Below are 14,882 nucleotides of genomic sequence, written 5' to 3'. Positions count from 1 at the left end.
CCACTCCTTCACACTTACCATGTGGTCCAGTCATACCAAACTACCTGCAGGACCGTCGCTCACTCTGCTTCTCACTGTTTGCTTTTACATGTTGCAGGTGCCTATGCCTCCACGACCTTCACTTCTCATTCATCTGGCCAGCTTTTTCTGTTCATTAAGACAGCCCAGATGCTTTCTTCTTTTGGAAGACCCTGGCCTCAGATTGAGTTAGGTGCCCCTTTTTGTACCCCCTTTGTATCCTGTAACTGCCTCTCATGGAGCTCTTCTCACATTATATTATGGTCATTAGTTCTCTTATATATCCATGCTTATAGTACAGGGACTGTGTCTTAATTATCTCTGTATCAAACGGTGTTTGTGAATTAAGGCAAAAATACATAGTAAAGATTGCAAAATAGTAATTACATTTAATTGTCAAGGGATCTTGCATAACCTCTTTGGAGCATTTATAATATCATTTGACTTGTGCATATTTTTAGGATTATTTTTCATAACAGTGAAGGAATTAAAATAAGGAAACTTTCTATGAAGTGTTTAATACAGTTTGATTAAAATGTTTTATTAGATAATATTTCATATGTGTAATATGTATATGCAGATTGTGGGGGCGCCTGGGTGGCTCAGTTGATTAAGCGGCAGGCTCTTGATTTCGGCTTGGGTCATGACTTCAGGGTCCTCTTCTCTGAGGAGAAGGAGGTAGGTGATGGTTATTGGACAAGGAATTATGAGTGAACAGTTTTAGAGGAAATGAGAAAAGATATAAACATGTGTGAAAATTTATCCTTGAAATGCTGTAGGGAAAGGTTTCCCTCTTGTGGTGGGGAGAAAGGAATGATGAGGAAAAGCATAATTTAGAGTTGGGATAGGGTCATTTTGACTGCTTGTGGGTCCCTAGGAAAACTGTATCCTGCCTTGTTCGGTGAGAGAAGCAGCGGCACTTCCATCAGTGCCATAGGATGGGTGTTTGTTCTGTTGCTTTACATTATTTGAAGAGATCTACACCCCTGCCTCCCCAACACCCTTTTTACAATTGTAAAATGCACAGAACATAAATTTACCATCTTAACTATTTCTAAGCCTATTGTTCAGTAGTGGTATGTTCATTCACATTGTTGTGCATCCAATCTCCAGAACTCTTTTCATCTTGCAAAACAAACTGTACCCAGTATATAACAACCCCCCATTCCTGCCTCCCCCTCAGCTCCTGACAACCACCCTTCTACTTTCTGTCTCTGTGAATTTGACTGTTCCAGGTACCTCATAAAAGTGGAATCATACAGTATATTGTCTTTTTGTGACTGGCTTATTTCACTTAGCTTAATGTCCTCAAGCTTCATCCATGTTGTAGCATGTATCAGAATTTCTTTCCTTTTTAAGGCTGAATAATTTTCCATTGTATATCTTTTCCACATTTTATTTATCCATTCATCTGTTGATGGGCACTTGGGTTGCTTCCACCTTTTGGCTATTGTGAATAATGCTGCTATGAACATGGGTGTACAAATATCTCTTCAAGACCCTGCTTTCAGGGGCTCATGGGTGGCTCAGTTGGTTAAGCATCCGACTCTTGATCTCAGCTCAGGTCTTGATCTCAGGGTCATGAGTTCGAGCCCTGCGCTGGGCTCCATACTGGGTGTAGAGCCTACTTAAAAAAAAAAAAAGACCCTGCTTTCAGTTCTTTGGATATATACCCAGAAGTGGAATGGTTGGCTTATTTGGCAATTCTTTGTAAAATTTCTTGAGGAACCACCGTACTGCTTTTCATAGCAGCCACACCACTTTACATTCCCATCAACGGTGCACAAGGTTTCTAATTTCTCCACATTCTCACCAACATTATCATGTTCCTAATGGGTGTGAGATGGTATCTTATTATGGTTTAAATTTTCATTTCCCTGATGATGAGTGATGTTGGTCATCTTTTCATCTACTTGCTGGCCATTTGTATATTTTCACTGGAGAAATGTTTATTCAAGTCCTTTGCCATTTTCTAATTGGGCTGCTTTTTAGGTGTTGAGTTGTGGCCCTTTTTTCGTATGGCCAATTGGGTGTAGAGGCCAGGCTTTCCAGGGCTGGGTTGCCTATGCACAAGCATTCTAAGCCTTTAAAGATATGTAGCTAAAAGTGACAGTGTTTGGTTTCAGGGATAGTATTAAGCCTTTACTGAAATTGCTGTGTTACCATTAACTTGCACCAGACAGTTAAGTCTTCAGGAAGAACTTTTCTAGCACATACAGTGTTTTTGTGCAGGTTAAGATGTCTTAGAACTAGGTGGAGGCATATCTGAGAACTCTTGACTTGTCTACCAGGTTACTCTTTTATGGAATTTTTAAAAAGGAAACTTCAAATTTGAAACCATTTATTTTCCCTTCTGGTTGTTGCATTCATGCAGTAGGCTTCATGGCTTGGCGAACCAGAGTTTATGCTGCATTCCAGCCCCCATGCATCACTTGGATGGAAACTCGTGCTGGGTGCACCTTGCACTCTACCTGACTGCCTTGACTACAGATTTCAGTTGCTTTAGGGGAGAGTCTAATGAACATAAAAATAATAGCCTTGTTTCAAAGTGGTATGTACTAATGTGGGGGGGGGTGCTCTAGATCTCCAAAAGAGAATTGTCTGACATTCCTAGTGAAGATGTATCAGAAAAACTGTGTTTAGATAGTGTTATTTATCCCTATTGTTGCCAGGTGAACTGGGGAGACCTCCAGGCCCTGAGACCTCCATCTTGCCCACCCTGGGACTGGAGGCTCTCTCAGTCTTGTCATAAGAAAAGAATTCAAGGACAGACTAGACACAGTGGTTGAACAGTGCAGGTGAAGAGGTTTTTTTTATTGTTATGTTAATCACCATATATTACATCATAAGTTTTTGGTGCAGTGTTCCATGATTCATTGTTTGTTCACAACACCCAGTGCTCCATGCAGAACGTGCCCTCCTCAATACCCATCACCAGGCTAACCCATCCCCCCACCCCCCTCCCCTCTAGAACCCTCAGTTTGTTTTTCAGAGTCCATCATCTCTCATGGTTCGTCTCCCCCTCTGACATACTCCCCTTTTCTTCCTCTCCTGTTATCTCAGGTGAAGAGTTTTTTAAAGTGAGAGTCCACTCTGGAGATGTGAAAGTGGGAGAGCTCAAGGGAGAAGTTTGGATTTCTACCTTTTATTGACAGTTGTTATCTGAGAGGTGGAACATTTATCATTTGGAGAGGGGATTTCTTTGGGAATATTGTGTTTTGTACCTTTTCTCCCTTACCTGGTCAGGGTCTTGGACCTTCTTTGTCTTGGGCCTGTCTAATTTGATCTGGCTTCTTGTGGCTTTTTTTGTGGAATGCTTCCAGGTTACTGGCTTTCCTGGTAACAGGTCTTGATGGATCCCCCCACCCCACCCCTTTGCTGGCCTCCAGGCATCCTGTTAAAGCCTAACTAACTGCCTTCTGTAACAGTAATAGAAGAGAAAGGGAAGGAAAAATGATTGAAATAATGGTATAGGAGTTGTGGTAGATTGCAAAAATGGTCTAAGTTCTTTTCCTCCATGTATCCATGTTCCTTTGCTAGATAATTTTGAGTGATTTCCCACTGTGACTCTGAGCTCAGCCATATGACTTGCATTGGACCATGCAGTGTTGGCAAATGTAGCACAAAAAGGAACTTGCAAAGTTCCTTTGTACATTGGGGCTTGTCCTCCCTTGGTTTCCTGGAACCTTTCAGTCACCATGTGAATAAGCCTTGGCTAGCCTGGTGAGAAGGTCAGCCAGTCGCCAGTTGACCAGGCAGCTCACTGCAGATACCTGAGTCAGCCTAGCCACAACTAGCAGAGGAACCTTCTAGCTGAGCCCAGCCTAAATTGCCAACCTACTGTTATTATTTATTTTTTTAAAGTAGGCTCCTTGCTCAATGTGGAGCCCAATGTGAGACTTGAACTCGTGACCCTGAGATCAAGACCTGAACTGAGATCAGGAGTTGGATGCTCAACTGACTGAGCCTCCCAGGCACCCACGCCAACCTACTGTTAAAAAACAAAATTCAAACAAGTAAGTTTGAAGATCTAATTGGCTTTATTCATGAATCAGGCAGCATCCCATCTAGAAAGAAAGTAGAGGAGAGCTCTGCTGAGCTTAATTAGCAGAAAGTTTTTAAAGGCGTTGGGGGGCGGGGGGATGTGCCTTAATATGGATCATTTTTCATTTATTGAGCTGGGAACTTTAGTAGGTCCTTTCAGTCTGAAGACTTCATGTCTGGGAAATATTCTCTCTTTCTCTCAAAATAATTTCTTTTGTTTTCTTTGGAATTTTTATCAGTCAGATATTGAACCTCATTGACTGATTCTCTAATTCTTTTATCTTTTCTCTCCTAATGGTCATCACTTTTTTTTTTTAAAGATTTTATTTATTTATTTGAGAGAGAGAGGGAGAGCACGAGCAGAAGGGGAGGGAGAAGCAGACTCTCTGCTGAGCAGGGAGTCCAGCAGGGTGCTCAGTCTCAGGACTCTGAGATCATGACCTGAGCCAAAGACAGACATGTAATTGACTGAGCCAACCATGTGCCCCATCACTTTTTCTTTTCTTCATCTATTTCCTGGTATACTCTCTTGTTATTATGTTCCAGCTCTCCTGTTAAATTTTTATTTTTTTGGGGGGGAGGTGCCTGGGTGGCTCACTCATTAAGCATCTGCCTTCAGCTTTGGTTGTGGTCCCAGGGTCCTGGGATCGAGCCCTGCATCAGGCTCCTTACTCCGCGGGAAGCCTACTTCTCACTCTCCCACTCCCCCTGCTTGTGTTCCCTCTCTCGCTGTGTCTCTCTCTGTCAAATAAACAAATAAAATCTTAATTTTTTTTTTATTTTGGTTGTCATTTAAAATTTCTGAGATATTTTCTTATTCTTGATTGTTCTTTTTTATTGCCTCCTCTTCTTGTGAATGCCATTTCTTACTTGAGGATATTAATTATTTTCTTAAAGTTGTTTCCTCTTTCCTCCATTGCTCTGCTTTATACAGGTTTCTTCTTTTTTGTTTATTTGTTTTGGTTTCTATTTTTCATCTTGGAGCCTTACCTCAAACAGGTGGTGATCCTTGGTGTCCATTCATATTTAAGAGTGATGCAGTAAAACATTAATTGAACACTCCGTGTATCAGGGCAGGTCTAGTTGACTGGTGGCCCTCAGTGGGTAATTAGGCAGGGAGCTGGCTGGACCTTTTCTCTGGGGTCATTTAAATCATCCCAGAGATGAATCTTCCAATACTATCTTTTTGGGGTTGGGATGTGAGAGGGATGGCAGGCTATGGGTGTTTTCGGAGTTTGTAGTAAAAGGGAACTGGGCTCTTACCCTCCAGTATGTGGATGTTCATTTGAGAGTCCCCTGGTCTCAGTTTTCTTTGGTTTACTTTCTCCAGATTATAAACACCCTAGTTGAGAAAGAACAGTCAGCTGGTTACATGGGAGTAGAGTATGGGTTCTGTTTATCAGTGCTCTTATAATAGGGGCAGCCTAAACTCCTTCCTTCTGATGTGTCTTATGATTCTCTGACTTGAATAAACTTGTACTTGTTTTTTTATTAGAGTCTTCTTCTTTGGGCCCTTGGGTTTTACACTTTCTATACTCCCTAAGCAGGTCACCATTCCATTACTCTCTGTTTTCACATATAATTATCTCTTTGTTTTATCAAAGGCAGAGTTATGTCTCTTTCTCAGTTCTGCTGTTTTTAGGGTGGTTTCAGAGAGGTGAAGAAAGCAGAAAGGTCCCTATTCCTTCCACTGTCTTAAAGCTGGAAATCTCTTAGATGGTGATTTAAAAATTGAATTTGAAGGAGAACCTGTGTTTTAATTGTACAAGGTCACCACTGCATGTTCTATAAACATCACTGATAGTATCACTGTAGTATTTTCTTTCAGTTAAAAAAATCTGATATTGCTTTAAAATTGTATATAAAGACTTTCTTTTTGATTGCCAGGGTGGTGTTAGTATCCAACTACACACAAACCTTGAATATTCTACAAGAAGTATGCAAGCGTCATGGATATACTTATACAAGACTTGATGGACAAACACCGATCTCTCAAAGACAGCAAATTGTTGATTGCTTCAATAGTAAATACTCTTCTGATTTTATTTTTTTGTTAAGTTCAAAAGCTGGTGGTGTGGGACTTAACCTTATTGGAGGATCTCACTTAATTCTCTATGACATTGATTGGAATCCAGCCACTGATATCCAGGTATGACTATTTATACATTAAATAAACAGTATAGAATGCACACTGGGGATCCTATGCCTGCTGGGGGTATGAGGATGAAGTGATGTCTAATAACTGCTGCATAGTAAGGCCTTACTTTCTTTTATGCACTCTGCTAAGTGCTTTACATCTATTTAATCTTTACCAGAGTCCTAAAAGTGTGGATCTTATTAGCCCTATTTTACAGATGAGGAGATGGAAGCTTGTTGTGGGCCACATAGTTTTATAAGAGGCAGAGCCAGGATTTAGACCCAAACCTGTGTATCTCTAGTGTGTACTTTACTGCACAGTTGGGCCTTTGGGATGCTCATGACTACCAGGGAAAGACAATAAAGTGTTGGAGATGCTATTATCAGTGTTTATGCAGGGTATAGTAAAGATGTTAAGTTAGCTGATGTAGGAAAATATTTCAGAAACAGCTTTTCGTTTTCTTCAGAATACAGTCCATCGTCGTCATGTACTTTCAGATTTCTTCCTACAGATTTGCTCCTCATTTGGTGTCTCTGTTGGGGGACCCGAAGACAACCCTCAGGTTCAGTGATTACTAGAAAGACTCACAGAACTAAGAAAAACAGCTATCCTCATAGTTATGGTTTATTGCAGTGAAAGGATACTGACTAAAATCACTAAAGGTAAAAGGCACATGGAGAGTTCAGGAGAGACAAGGCACAAGCTTCCAGTTGCCCTCATCCACTGAAGTTGTACGGACAATACTTAATTCTGCCAGCATTGATGAGTGACAACACCTATTGAAGTATTACCATCCGGAGAAGTTCGCCCAAGTCTTGGTGTCTGGAGATTTTGTTGGAGGTCAGAGTCCAGTGTGACTGACCTAAGTTGCTCAGTCTCCAACCCCTCCACAGGTCAAACTGTCCCAAGCCCCCCACCTCAATCACATTGTTAGCAAAAACTATCTTCTGTGGTCCAAGGCCTCAGGTAAACTAAGATGCTGTTATCAGGCAGAATATTACAGGGGCTTAGAGTTTATCTCCCAGGAGCTGGTTGAAAGTAAGACTTTTCATTAGAATGTGTGGGGTTTAAACACCAGCTCTCTACACTATCACTGATTAAATTGTGAAACCACAGGAATTTACCTATAGCTTGAACTGATTAGGTATCCTAAGGATTCCTTAGGATTAAGTCATCAGCTCCTTGGCCTGGGAGGAAACCCTCCATGCCCACGCTATGCTTGGTTCTTTGCATTCTTGCTGTCCAAACTTGCTGTCCTATTCTTTGCTGCAGATAGACCCTCTCACTGTCGTGTGACACCCCTGTAACTATTTTACAGTATGACAGTGAGTGTTCATCCATCCCTTTCTTTATCCCAGGAAAAAAATAGGAGGTGGGGAATGCTTGGGTATGCCTGGGCTTTGTTTTCTGAAGCTATAAGTAAAATCTGGAATTCCTGATCTTAAGCACATTAATGCATATTGCTTATGTGGACAGGGTTATTGGTTCCTACTGTATTCTCTGAATTCTCATTTATTTCCTATAGGCAATGTCTAGAGTATGGAGAGATGGTCAGAAACATCCTGTACATATTTACAGGCTCCTAACCACAGGTAATAATAACCCTTCAGTGTGAAAAAAAATTTAGTCTCTGTGAATAATCAAAAAAATTTTTTTTGCTTATTCTGTGCTTTGATATCAGGAGTATTATTATTTTGTTAACTAGTATGCTAATAAACGTGTTTTACCCTAAAAAAATAACAGACTTAAAGATCTGAAGGAAATGGAGTCAATGTTTTCTCTTTAGGTACAATAGAAGAAAAGATTTATCAAAGACAGATCAGTAAGCAAGATCTTTCTGAGGCAGTCGTAGACCTAACCAAGACATCTGAACATATCCAGTTTTCAGTAGAGGAGCTAAAAAATTTGTTCACGTTACATGAAAGTTCACATTGTGTTACTCATGACCTGCTTGACTGTGAATGTACGAGAGACAAAGATGGTACAGGTTAGTTGAATTATAATTGTTATGATGGTAAAGTTAATTTGTTTCTCTTTAGCGATTGGAAACATTTAAATACAGAGTAACTACAAATTTACCATTTGCATTTGTTCATTTTTTTTCCTCAGGTCATAGGGCACCTGCCAGGTGGGTATTTGAGAAAATATTAAGTAGAACCTTATTAGTTCTCTCAATTTAGCTTCTTCTGAATTAGTTGTGAACAATTTTACTTGTTTAGGAAAATCTTTCAATAGGGGGCGCCTGGGTGGCTCAGTCATTAAGTGTCTGCCTTCGGCTCAGGTCATGATCCTAGGATCCTGGGATTGAGCCCCACATTGGGCTTCCTGCTCAGCGGGAAGCCTGCTTCTCCCTCCCCCAACCCCTCCACTTGTGTTACCTCTCTCGCTGTTGTCTCTTTCTGTCAAATAAATAAATAAAATCTTAAAAAAAAATCTTTCAAAACCTGGTATATTGACTTTGGAATTACAAAATTGTTTTTAATCTTTATTTCTATTTCACTTGACCGAATAATCCTACTGTGTGTTTTTTCTGTGTAGAACTCATCCATAATGGGATCATCTTTTCTGAGGCAGTTAGCATGGAACTTCTCAGTACTTGACAAACTCCTGGTGTCAAGTGAGGCTGAGAACATCAACCCTCCAGAGTGGATAATGTTCAGATAGGAAGTGGATCAGGAGGAGGATTTGAGCAAGTAGTGACCAGTAGTTGGAAGTCACTTGGTAAATTGCGTTGAAAAGGTTTAAGAAGGGGGTGCCTGGGTGACTCAGTGGGTTAAGCATCTACCTTCAGCTCAGGTCATGGTCCCAGGGTTCTGGGATTGAGCTCTGTGTCAGGCTTCCTGCTCAGCAAGGGGTCTGCTTCTTCCTCTCTGCTCATGCGCTCTCTCTCTGTCTCTCTCAGATAAATAAATAAAATCTTAAAAGGTTTAAGAAGGTAGACTGGACAAGACTGATGTGGAAGAATTTATATTTTATATAAGTCAACATTTGATTCTCATATGCTTTTTCTATTTTAATAATTATTGCTCTTATTTTCTTTTCACTTTTCCTTGTATTTATTCTAAAGTACTTTTTCTTATTTTTCAACTTGAATGCTTAGCTTGGTGATTTTCAGTCTTCTTTTCTACAGTGGGTATTTAAGGCTGTACATTTTCCTCTAAGTTGAATCTCATAACTTTGATATGCAGTTCTAAATGTTTTGTATTTTCCATTATGATTTCTTCTTTGACTCATGCATTACTTAAAAGTATGTTTTAAATGTATTTTAGTTTTTGTTATTGTGTTCTAGCTACTTCAGAGTAGTCAGAAATATGGTAACTATAGAGACATGGTATGTGGTCACTTGTAAATGTTTTTTTTTTTTAAGATTTTATTTATTTTAGAGAGAGAGAGCGAGTGCAGGGGCGAGAAAGGGCAGGGGGACAGGGAGAGATTCTCAAGGAGACTCCATGCTGAGAGAGGAGCCCTCTCACGACTGTGAGATCATGACCTAAGCTGAAATCAAGAGTCAAATGTTTAACTGACTGAGCCACCTAGGCACCCCATAAGTGTTTCTGTTGTGCATGAAAACCATGTGTATTCTCTCAATTACTTAAGGTTATGCCATATTAGTCAAATTTTCTGATACCAAATCATTTTTTTCTTATTTTATAAATTTTTTAAAAGATTTTATTTATTTATTTGCAAGAAAGAAAGAGAGAGCAGGAACGCAAGCAGAGGGAGTGGGAGAGGGAGAAATAGGAGAAGTAGGCCTTCCACTGAGCAGGGAGCCCCATGCGGGGCACCATCCCAGGACCCTGGGATCGTGACCTGAGCCGAAGGCAGACGCTTAACGACTGAGCCACTCTGGCGCCCCTCTTATTTTATAAATTTAAAAATTTACTATTTTAACTTATAAATTGCTAATATATTTATGTGGTTCAACTATTCATAAAATGTATATGGTAAAAACCCTTCTTTAACCCTTTATGTTAAAAATCTTAAAATATGACGGTGGATTTATCAGTTTCTTGTTAATCTCTAAATATTTGCTCTGTATATTTTGTATTTTCTTTGTGAATTTTTTTATTATGGTTTATTTTATTAATAGGTAGTTATTTCTTTATCCTTAATACCTTTTGCTTTCATTTATCTTAACTTTATATATTACACTGGCTTTCTTTATGGTATTTGTCTGGTGTATCTTTTCCCCTTCTTTTGCCTTAAGTATGTCTGTGTCCTTATGTTTTAGTTATTTCTCTTGTTAATAGCATAAAGATGGGCTTTCTTTTTTCCAGTCTTATGTTTTAACCAGAGCATTTATTCTGTTTACGTTTATTGTAATTAATGACATACTTTGATTCACTTCTGTCTTTTCATGTTTTTTTCCAACAAAGGCCTACTAGTCATTCACTCTCAATCTTTGATTTTTCAAAGTGTATTTGCTTTTTCTCTCTCTCAAATGCTGGCTTTGCTAGGCGTACAATTCTAGTCAATAGGGTATTTTTTGTTTTGTCAGTACTTTGAAGGTATTATCCTACTATCTTCTAGATTCTTAAAGTAATATCATCTCTTAAGATCAATGATTTTGCACATTGACATGATTTAGATATTAAGGAAAGACAGTTTTTTTAAGTGTGATAAAATTTCAAAAGAAGTCTATCTTATAGAAATGCAAAGTGAAATATGTACAGTTGATATGTACTGCATATTTATTTCATAATAATATGGAAGTAGAGAAAGCAGAGTCTAAATAAAACAAAATTGGCTATTAGTTGATAGTTCCTGAAGGTGGGGCATATAATAACCTGTAGGTTCTTCATTTCTATCTTGTTAACTTTTATATATTTGAAATTTCCCATAAGTAAAATGTTCCAAAAAACCCTTTCAAGAGCTTCCATTGCTCTTAAGGATAGAGACTAAAATCTTTAAAGTGGTTAGTTAAGGTAGGGTTAAGTGCTGTAACAGGAAACTCAAAAAGCACAGTGGCCTACCACAGTAGAAGTATATTTCTCATGTAGTAGGGCACATAACAGTCACATAGTGCACAGCCTTCTCTAAAGTGATTTGGTCATCCAGAGTTCTTCCACTTTGGGTTCTACCATCCCCTCAGGCCTTAGAGTTCCCTGCTGGGATCCCTGCATCTCCCAGCCAGCAGGTGAGAGAAGAGAAAAGGTAGAAAACCATGTGGTGTGGGAGATTTTTCTAGGCCAGACCCAGAAGTGACACAGAGCTTGTCTATCCACATTCCATAGACCAGACTCAGTGGTTGCATCTAACTGTAAGGGAGGCTGGGAAATGTGGTTAAGTGCCCTGGAGGAAAGAGATAGGGATTTAGTGAATAACTGCTAGCCTCTGCCATTCATGATTTGCTCACGGTGTTTTGCATTAGCCAGCCTTTGAATGCACACTTCAGCCTGCATTACTGAATTTCATCTTTGCTCTCTAAGCTCTAGTTGCGTTGGGCTCCTGTCAGTTCCTTGACCGTACCAGAGTCCCTTCACTTTCATAGCCTTTGTAGGTCCTTCTCTTGAAATGCTTTACCTCCTTTCCCCATCTGGTTCTTGCCTTCTCATCCTTCAGATCTTAATAAAACAAGTCAGCTTTTCTTGTTATATGTGCTGAGTTCTGTGTATCTTAATTCTGTGCCCTTACCAATATTTGTAATACAACTCATAGTCCCTTGTCTTCAATTTTGAAATCTAGAAAGATTGAAAGACCGAAAGTTGTTTTTTTCTTCATAAATTTGCAACAGATTTATTTGGTGACAAAAACCTTACCTAAATCGTTGTGAATTTATCGGTATTCATGAAAAAAAAACCCATTTCATGACTATTCATATGATTTGCTGCAGAATATTAATAAGTTTGATTATGGAGTGCTGTCCCAGATTGTTCCAATTATATTCTGAATTGGGGAACATATCCATCCCAAAAGGTTTTAGATAAGGGATTGTGGACCCATAATATATCTGTGTGGATGATTATTTGTTTAATGTATCTCTCACTAGACCACAAGTTCCTTGAAGTCAGAGACCAAAATGTAATAAATTATATAAACTCATTATGTGATAAAATAAAAAAAGTATTGTTTATAGTAAGGTATTGATTGGCCTAAGGATTTTCTCATTGTTTTACTTATTACAGGTGGTTCACTGGAAAAATTCCCTAACTCTAGAAATTGTCAGCTTGGTCCACATCACCAGAAGTCTAACTCTCTGAAACCTCTCTCCATGTCACAGCTGAAGCAATGGAAACATTTTTCTGGAGATCATTTAAATCTTACAGATCCTTTTCTTGAAAGAATCAGAGAAAATGTCTCATTCTTTTTTCAGAATATAACCAATCAAAGTACCGCTATATAAGGAAAGATTACTTCATGACATTCCCTTGCCCCCCTTTAAAAAAGTTAACATAGTAATTAAATGTAATTTTTGAAAATTAATAGAATTATTTAAATTATAATGTTTTGTTGCAAAATGTATCATAGTTTTGATACAGTCAAAACTTGAGTTTCATTTTTTGTATGTGTTCTTCAATGTTGAAACATTAAAGACGTAATTCTATCATCATATAATTATTTATTAGTATTCCATAATTAATGCACTTTTATTAAATACCCATTAAGGAATTTTCATAAGGAATATAAAAAGGTAAAATACCTAGTCCCTGTCTTTGGGAAATCTAATCTACGGAGGAATATTAGACCTAGATGTGTGAGATCAGTTTCAACTAGAGCGCAAGGGAGAAAGGGAATCAGACTGGGACTGCAGAGGCTGAAGATGCTGAGTGTAATGGTTGCTGCAGGGCAGTGTAAGAGAATGATCAGCAGATTGGGGCAGGAGAGGAAGGACAGTGGGACATGGGACACCAGTTTGTAATCTGGGACCTCAGACTCATGGGGACTGACAAGGAGTCTATAAATCTACGTCCACCAGACATTGTTTGCACTCTGAATAAGGAAAGTTTTGGCTACCATCATGTCAAGGGTTGTCTGTAATAATTTCTGGCATAAAAGGACAGTTTTAATGTACAAAGTAAGCTTTAGAAAGCTGAAGCCTACAAAGAGAAAGAAGTTACTCAGTCTCCAGTTGGGGCTTCTATAATCAGCTTCTGCTTCCATTTGGGACAATTTCTTCTAGACTGAATATTATCTTGAGGTCTTGAATAAAGACTCAATTATATATCAAAACATCTGAGCTCTTCAGATTTCTAGTGCCATACCTGGGCAGTTATACATCTAGGACTCATGAACACGCAGTCTGGGACCAAATTTGTCAGTGAGGAAGTACTCAGCTAATAATAAGCAAAAATGGTGTTTCTTGGCCCTATGTATAGGCCTCATCTATGAGGCTTTACATACAAAACTTGTTTCAGTATCTGTGGTATTATTCTCAGGTGTGAAATCCTTAAAAAAATACAATAATAGGGACTAGTAACTTTATTGTTTATCTAAAATTGTAGAGGATGCTAGAGCGTGCTGTCTGGATTTCCAAATTATTCATTTCCCTGGCTATCTGCCACCACTCCTAGCCAAATCCCTACCTAAGTATAGCCCTGAGCTGAAAAGAGCTTCCTCACCCAAGGTTCGCACCCTCCCCGGAGTAGCTGAATCCAGAGCTTTGTTGATGCAGGATGGAAAGGCCCAACTCCAGGGCTCTTCAACTGAGGCCTTTGCTGCAGCTTTATTTGGGGGGCAGCTGTTCTCTCTGTTCAGTCGTGCTTCCCTCATTCTCTCAAAGATGTTGTTCCAAATAGCACTTCCCAACAAATTCCCTGCAAGAAGGTCTGCTTCTGAGTATTTTCCAGGGAAGCTGACCTAAGATTGTATCCCTGGAGTATCACTGAAGAAAAGCATTTTAATAATAATAGTTGGTGGCGTTCAATTGTAAATACTTGCGGGCTGAATAATCATTTAATTGGATGAGCTGATAATATGAAAGTTTAAAAAATAGTGTAAGTTGGGGTGCCTGGGTGGCTCAGTCATTAAGCGTGTGCCTTCGGCTCAAGTCATGATCCCAGGGTCCTGGGATCGAGCCCCGCGTCTGCTCCCTGCTTGGCAGGAAGCCTGCTTCTCCCTCTCCCACTCCCCCTCCTTGTGTTCCCTCTCTCACTGTGTCTCTCTGTCAAATAAATAAATAAAATCTTAAAAAAAATAGTATAAGTTTTGCTTTATGCCACATTTAAAAAATAAGACATGGCGGAAAGAATTACCACTTGTACATTCACAGTGTTGTGCAATCATCACTACTATCCATTTCCAGAAGAGAGTTCTCTTCTTGATGTCTTCCTTTCCTTCTTCTCAGTCATTGTCAACCCAAAGCTGTTGACCCCCCTCCCCCAGCACTCAAGGCCTCTATCGCAGTGACTTCCAAATTGATAAATGCAGTGAACTCTTCAGTCTGTATCTCGGCTTTTTTTCACATTAGATACTGGGTGAACACTTCCTTATTGAAACTCTTGCCTTCTTTAATTTTGATTAAATGGATTATATTCATTTGTCATTCCACAAATATTTATTGAGTAGCTATCACATCTAGGACATTGTCCTACAGGTTGTGCATACAGCAATGAATAAAACAGGCAGTCTCTGCCCGGGCGCTTTCATCCTACACACAGAGAACAATACACATGTAATACAGCACATGATGAGAAGTGCTGTGAAGAAAAGTAAGTAGAATAAGGGAGAGATATTAAACAAAGTG

General features: G+C 39.3%; 1 protein-coding gene across 3 annotated transcripts in view; it reads left to right on the top strand.

Annotated features, from left to right (window-relative positions):
- RAD54B (RAD54 homolog B) overlaps positions 1 to 12,813 on the top strand; it is an 81,834-nt gene extending 69,021 nt beyond the window's left edge. For 2 of the 3 annotated variants that reach the window (XM_027584047.1, XM_027584057.1), the window contains exons 12-15: positions 5,950 to 6,211; positions 7,725 to 7,791; positions 7,986 to 8,186; positions 12,325 to 12,813. In XM_027584047.1, the coding sequence (XP_027439848.1) occupies positions 5,950 to 6,211; positions 7,725 to 7,791; positions 7,986 to 8,186; positions 12,325 to 12,542 (748 nt within the window). In that variant the 3' untranslated portion in view covers positions 12,543 to 12,813. The remainder of the gene's footprint in view (positions 1 to 5,949; positions 6,212 to 7,724; positions 7,792 to 7,985; positions 8,187 to 12,324) is intronic. The other variant, XM_027584067.1, reaches the window with a different exon arrangement.
- The last annotated feature ends 2,069 nt before the right edge of the window (positions 12,814 to 14,882 follow it).

Source organism: Zalophus californianus, chromosome 4 (assembly GCF_009762305.2).
Source record: "Zalophus californianus isolate mZalCal1 chromosome 4, mZalCal1.pri.v2, whole genome shotgun sequence".
In the NCBI taxonomy this organism is placed as follows: Eukaryota; Metazoa; Chordata; class Mammalia; order Carnivora; family Otariidae; genus Zalophus; species Zalophus californianus.
Note: the sequence above shows the minus strand (reverse complement) of the source record. Positions and strands in the feature narration are given on the sequence as shown.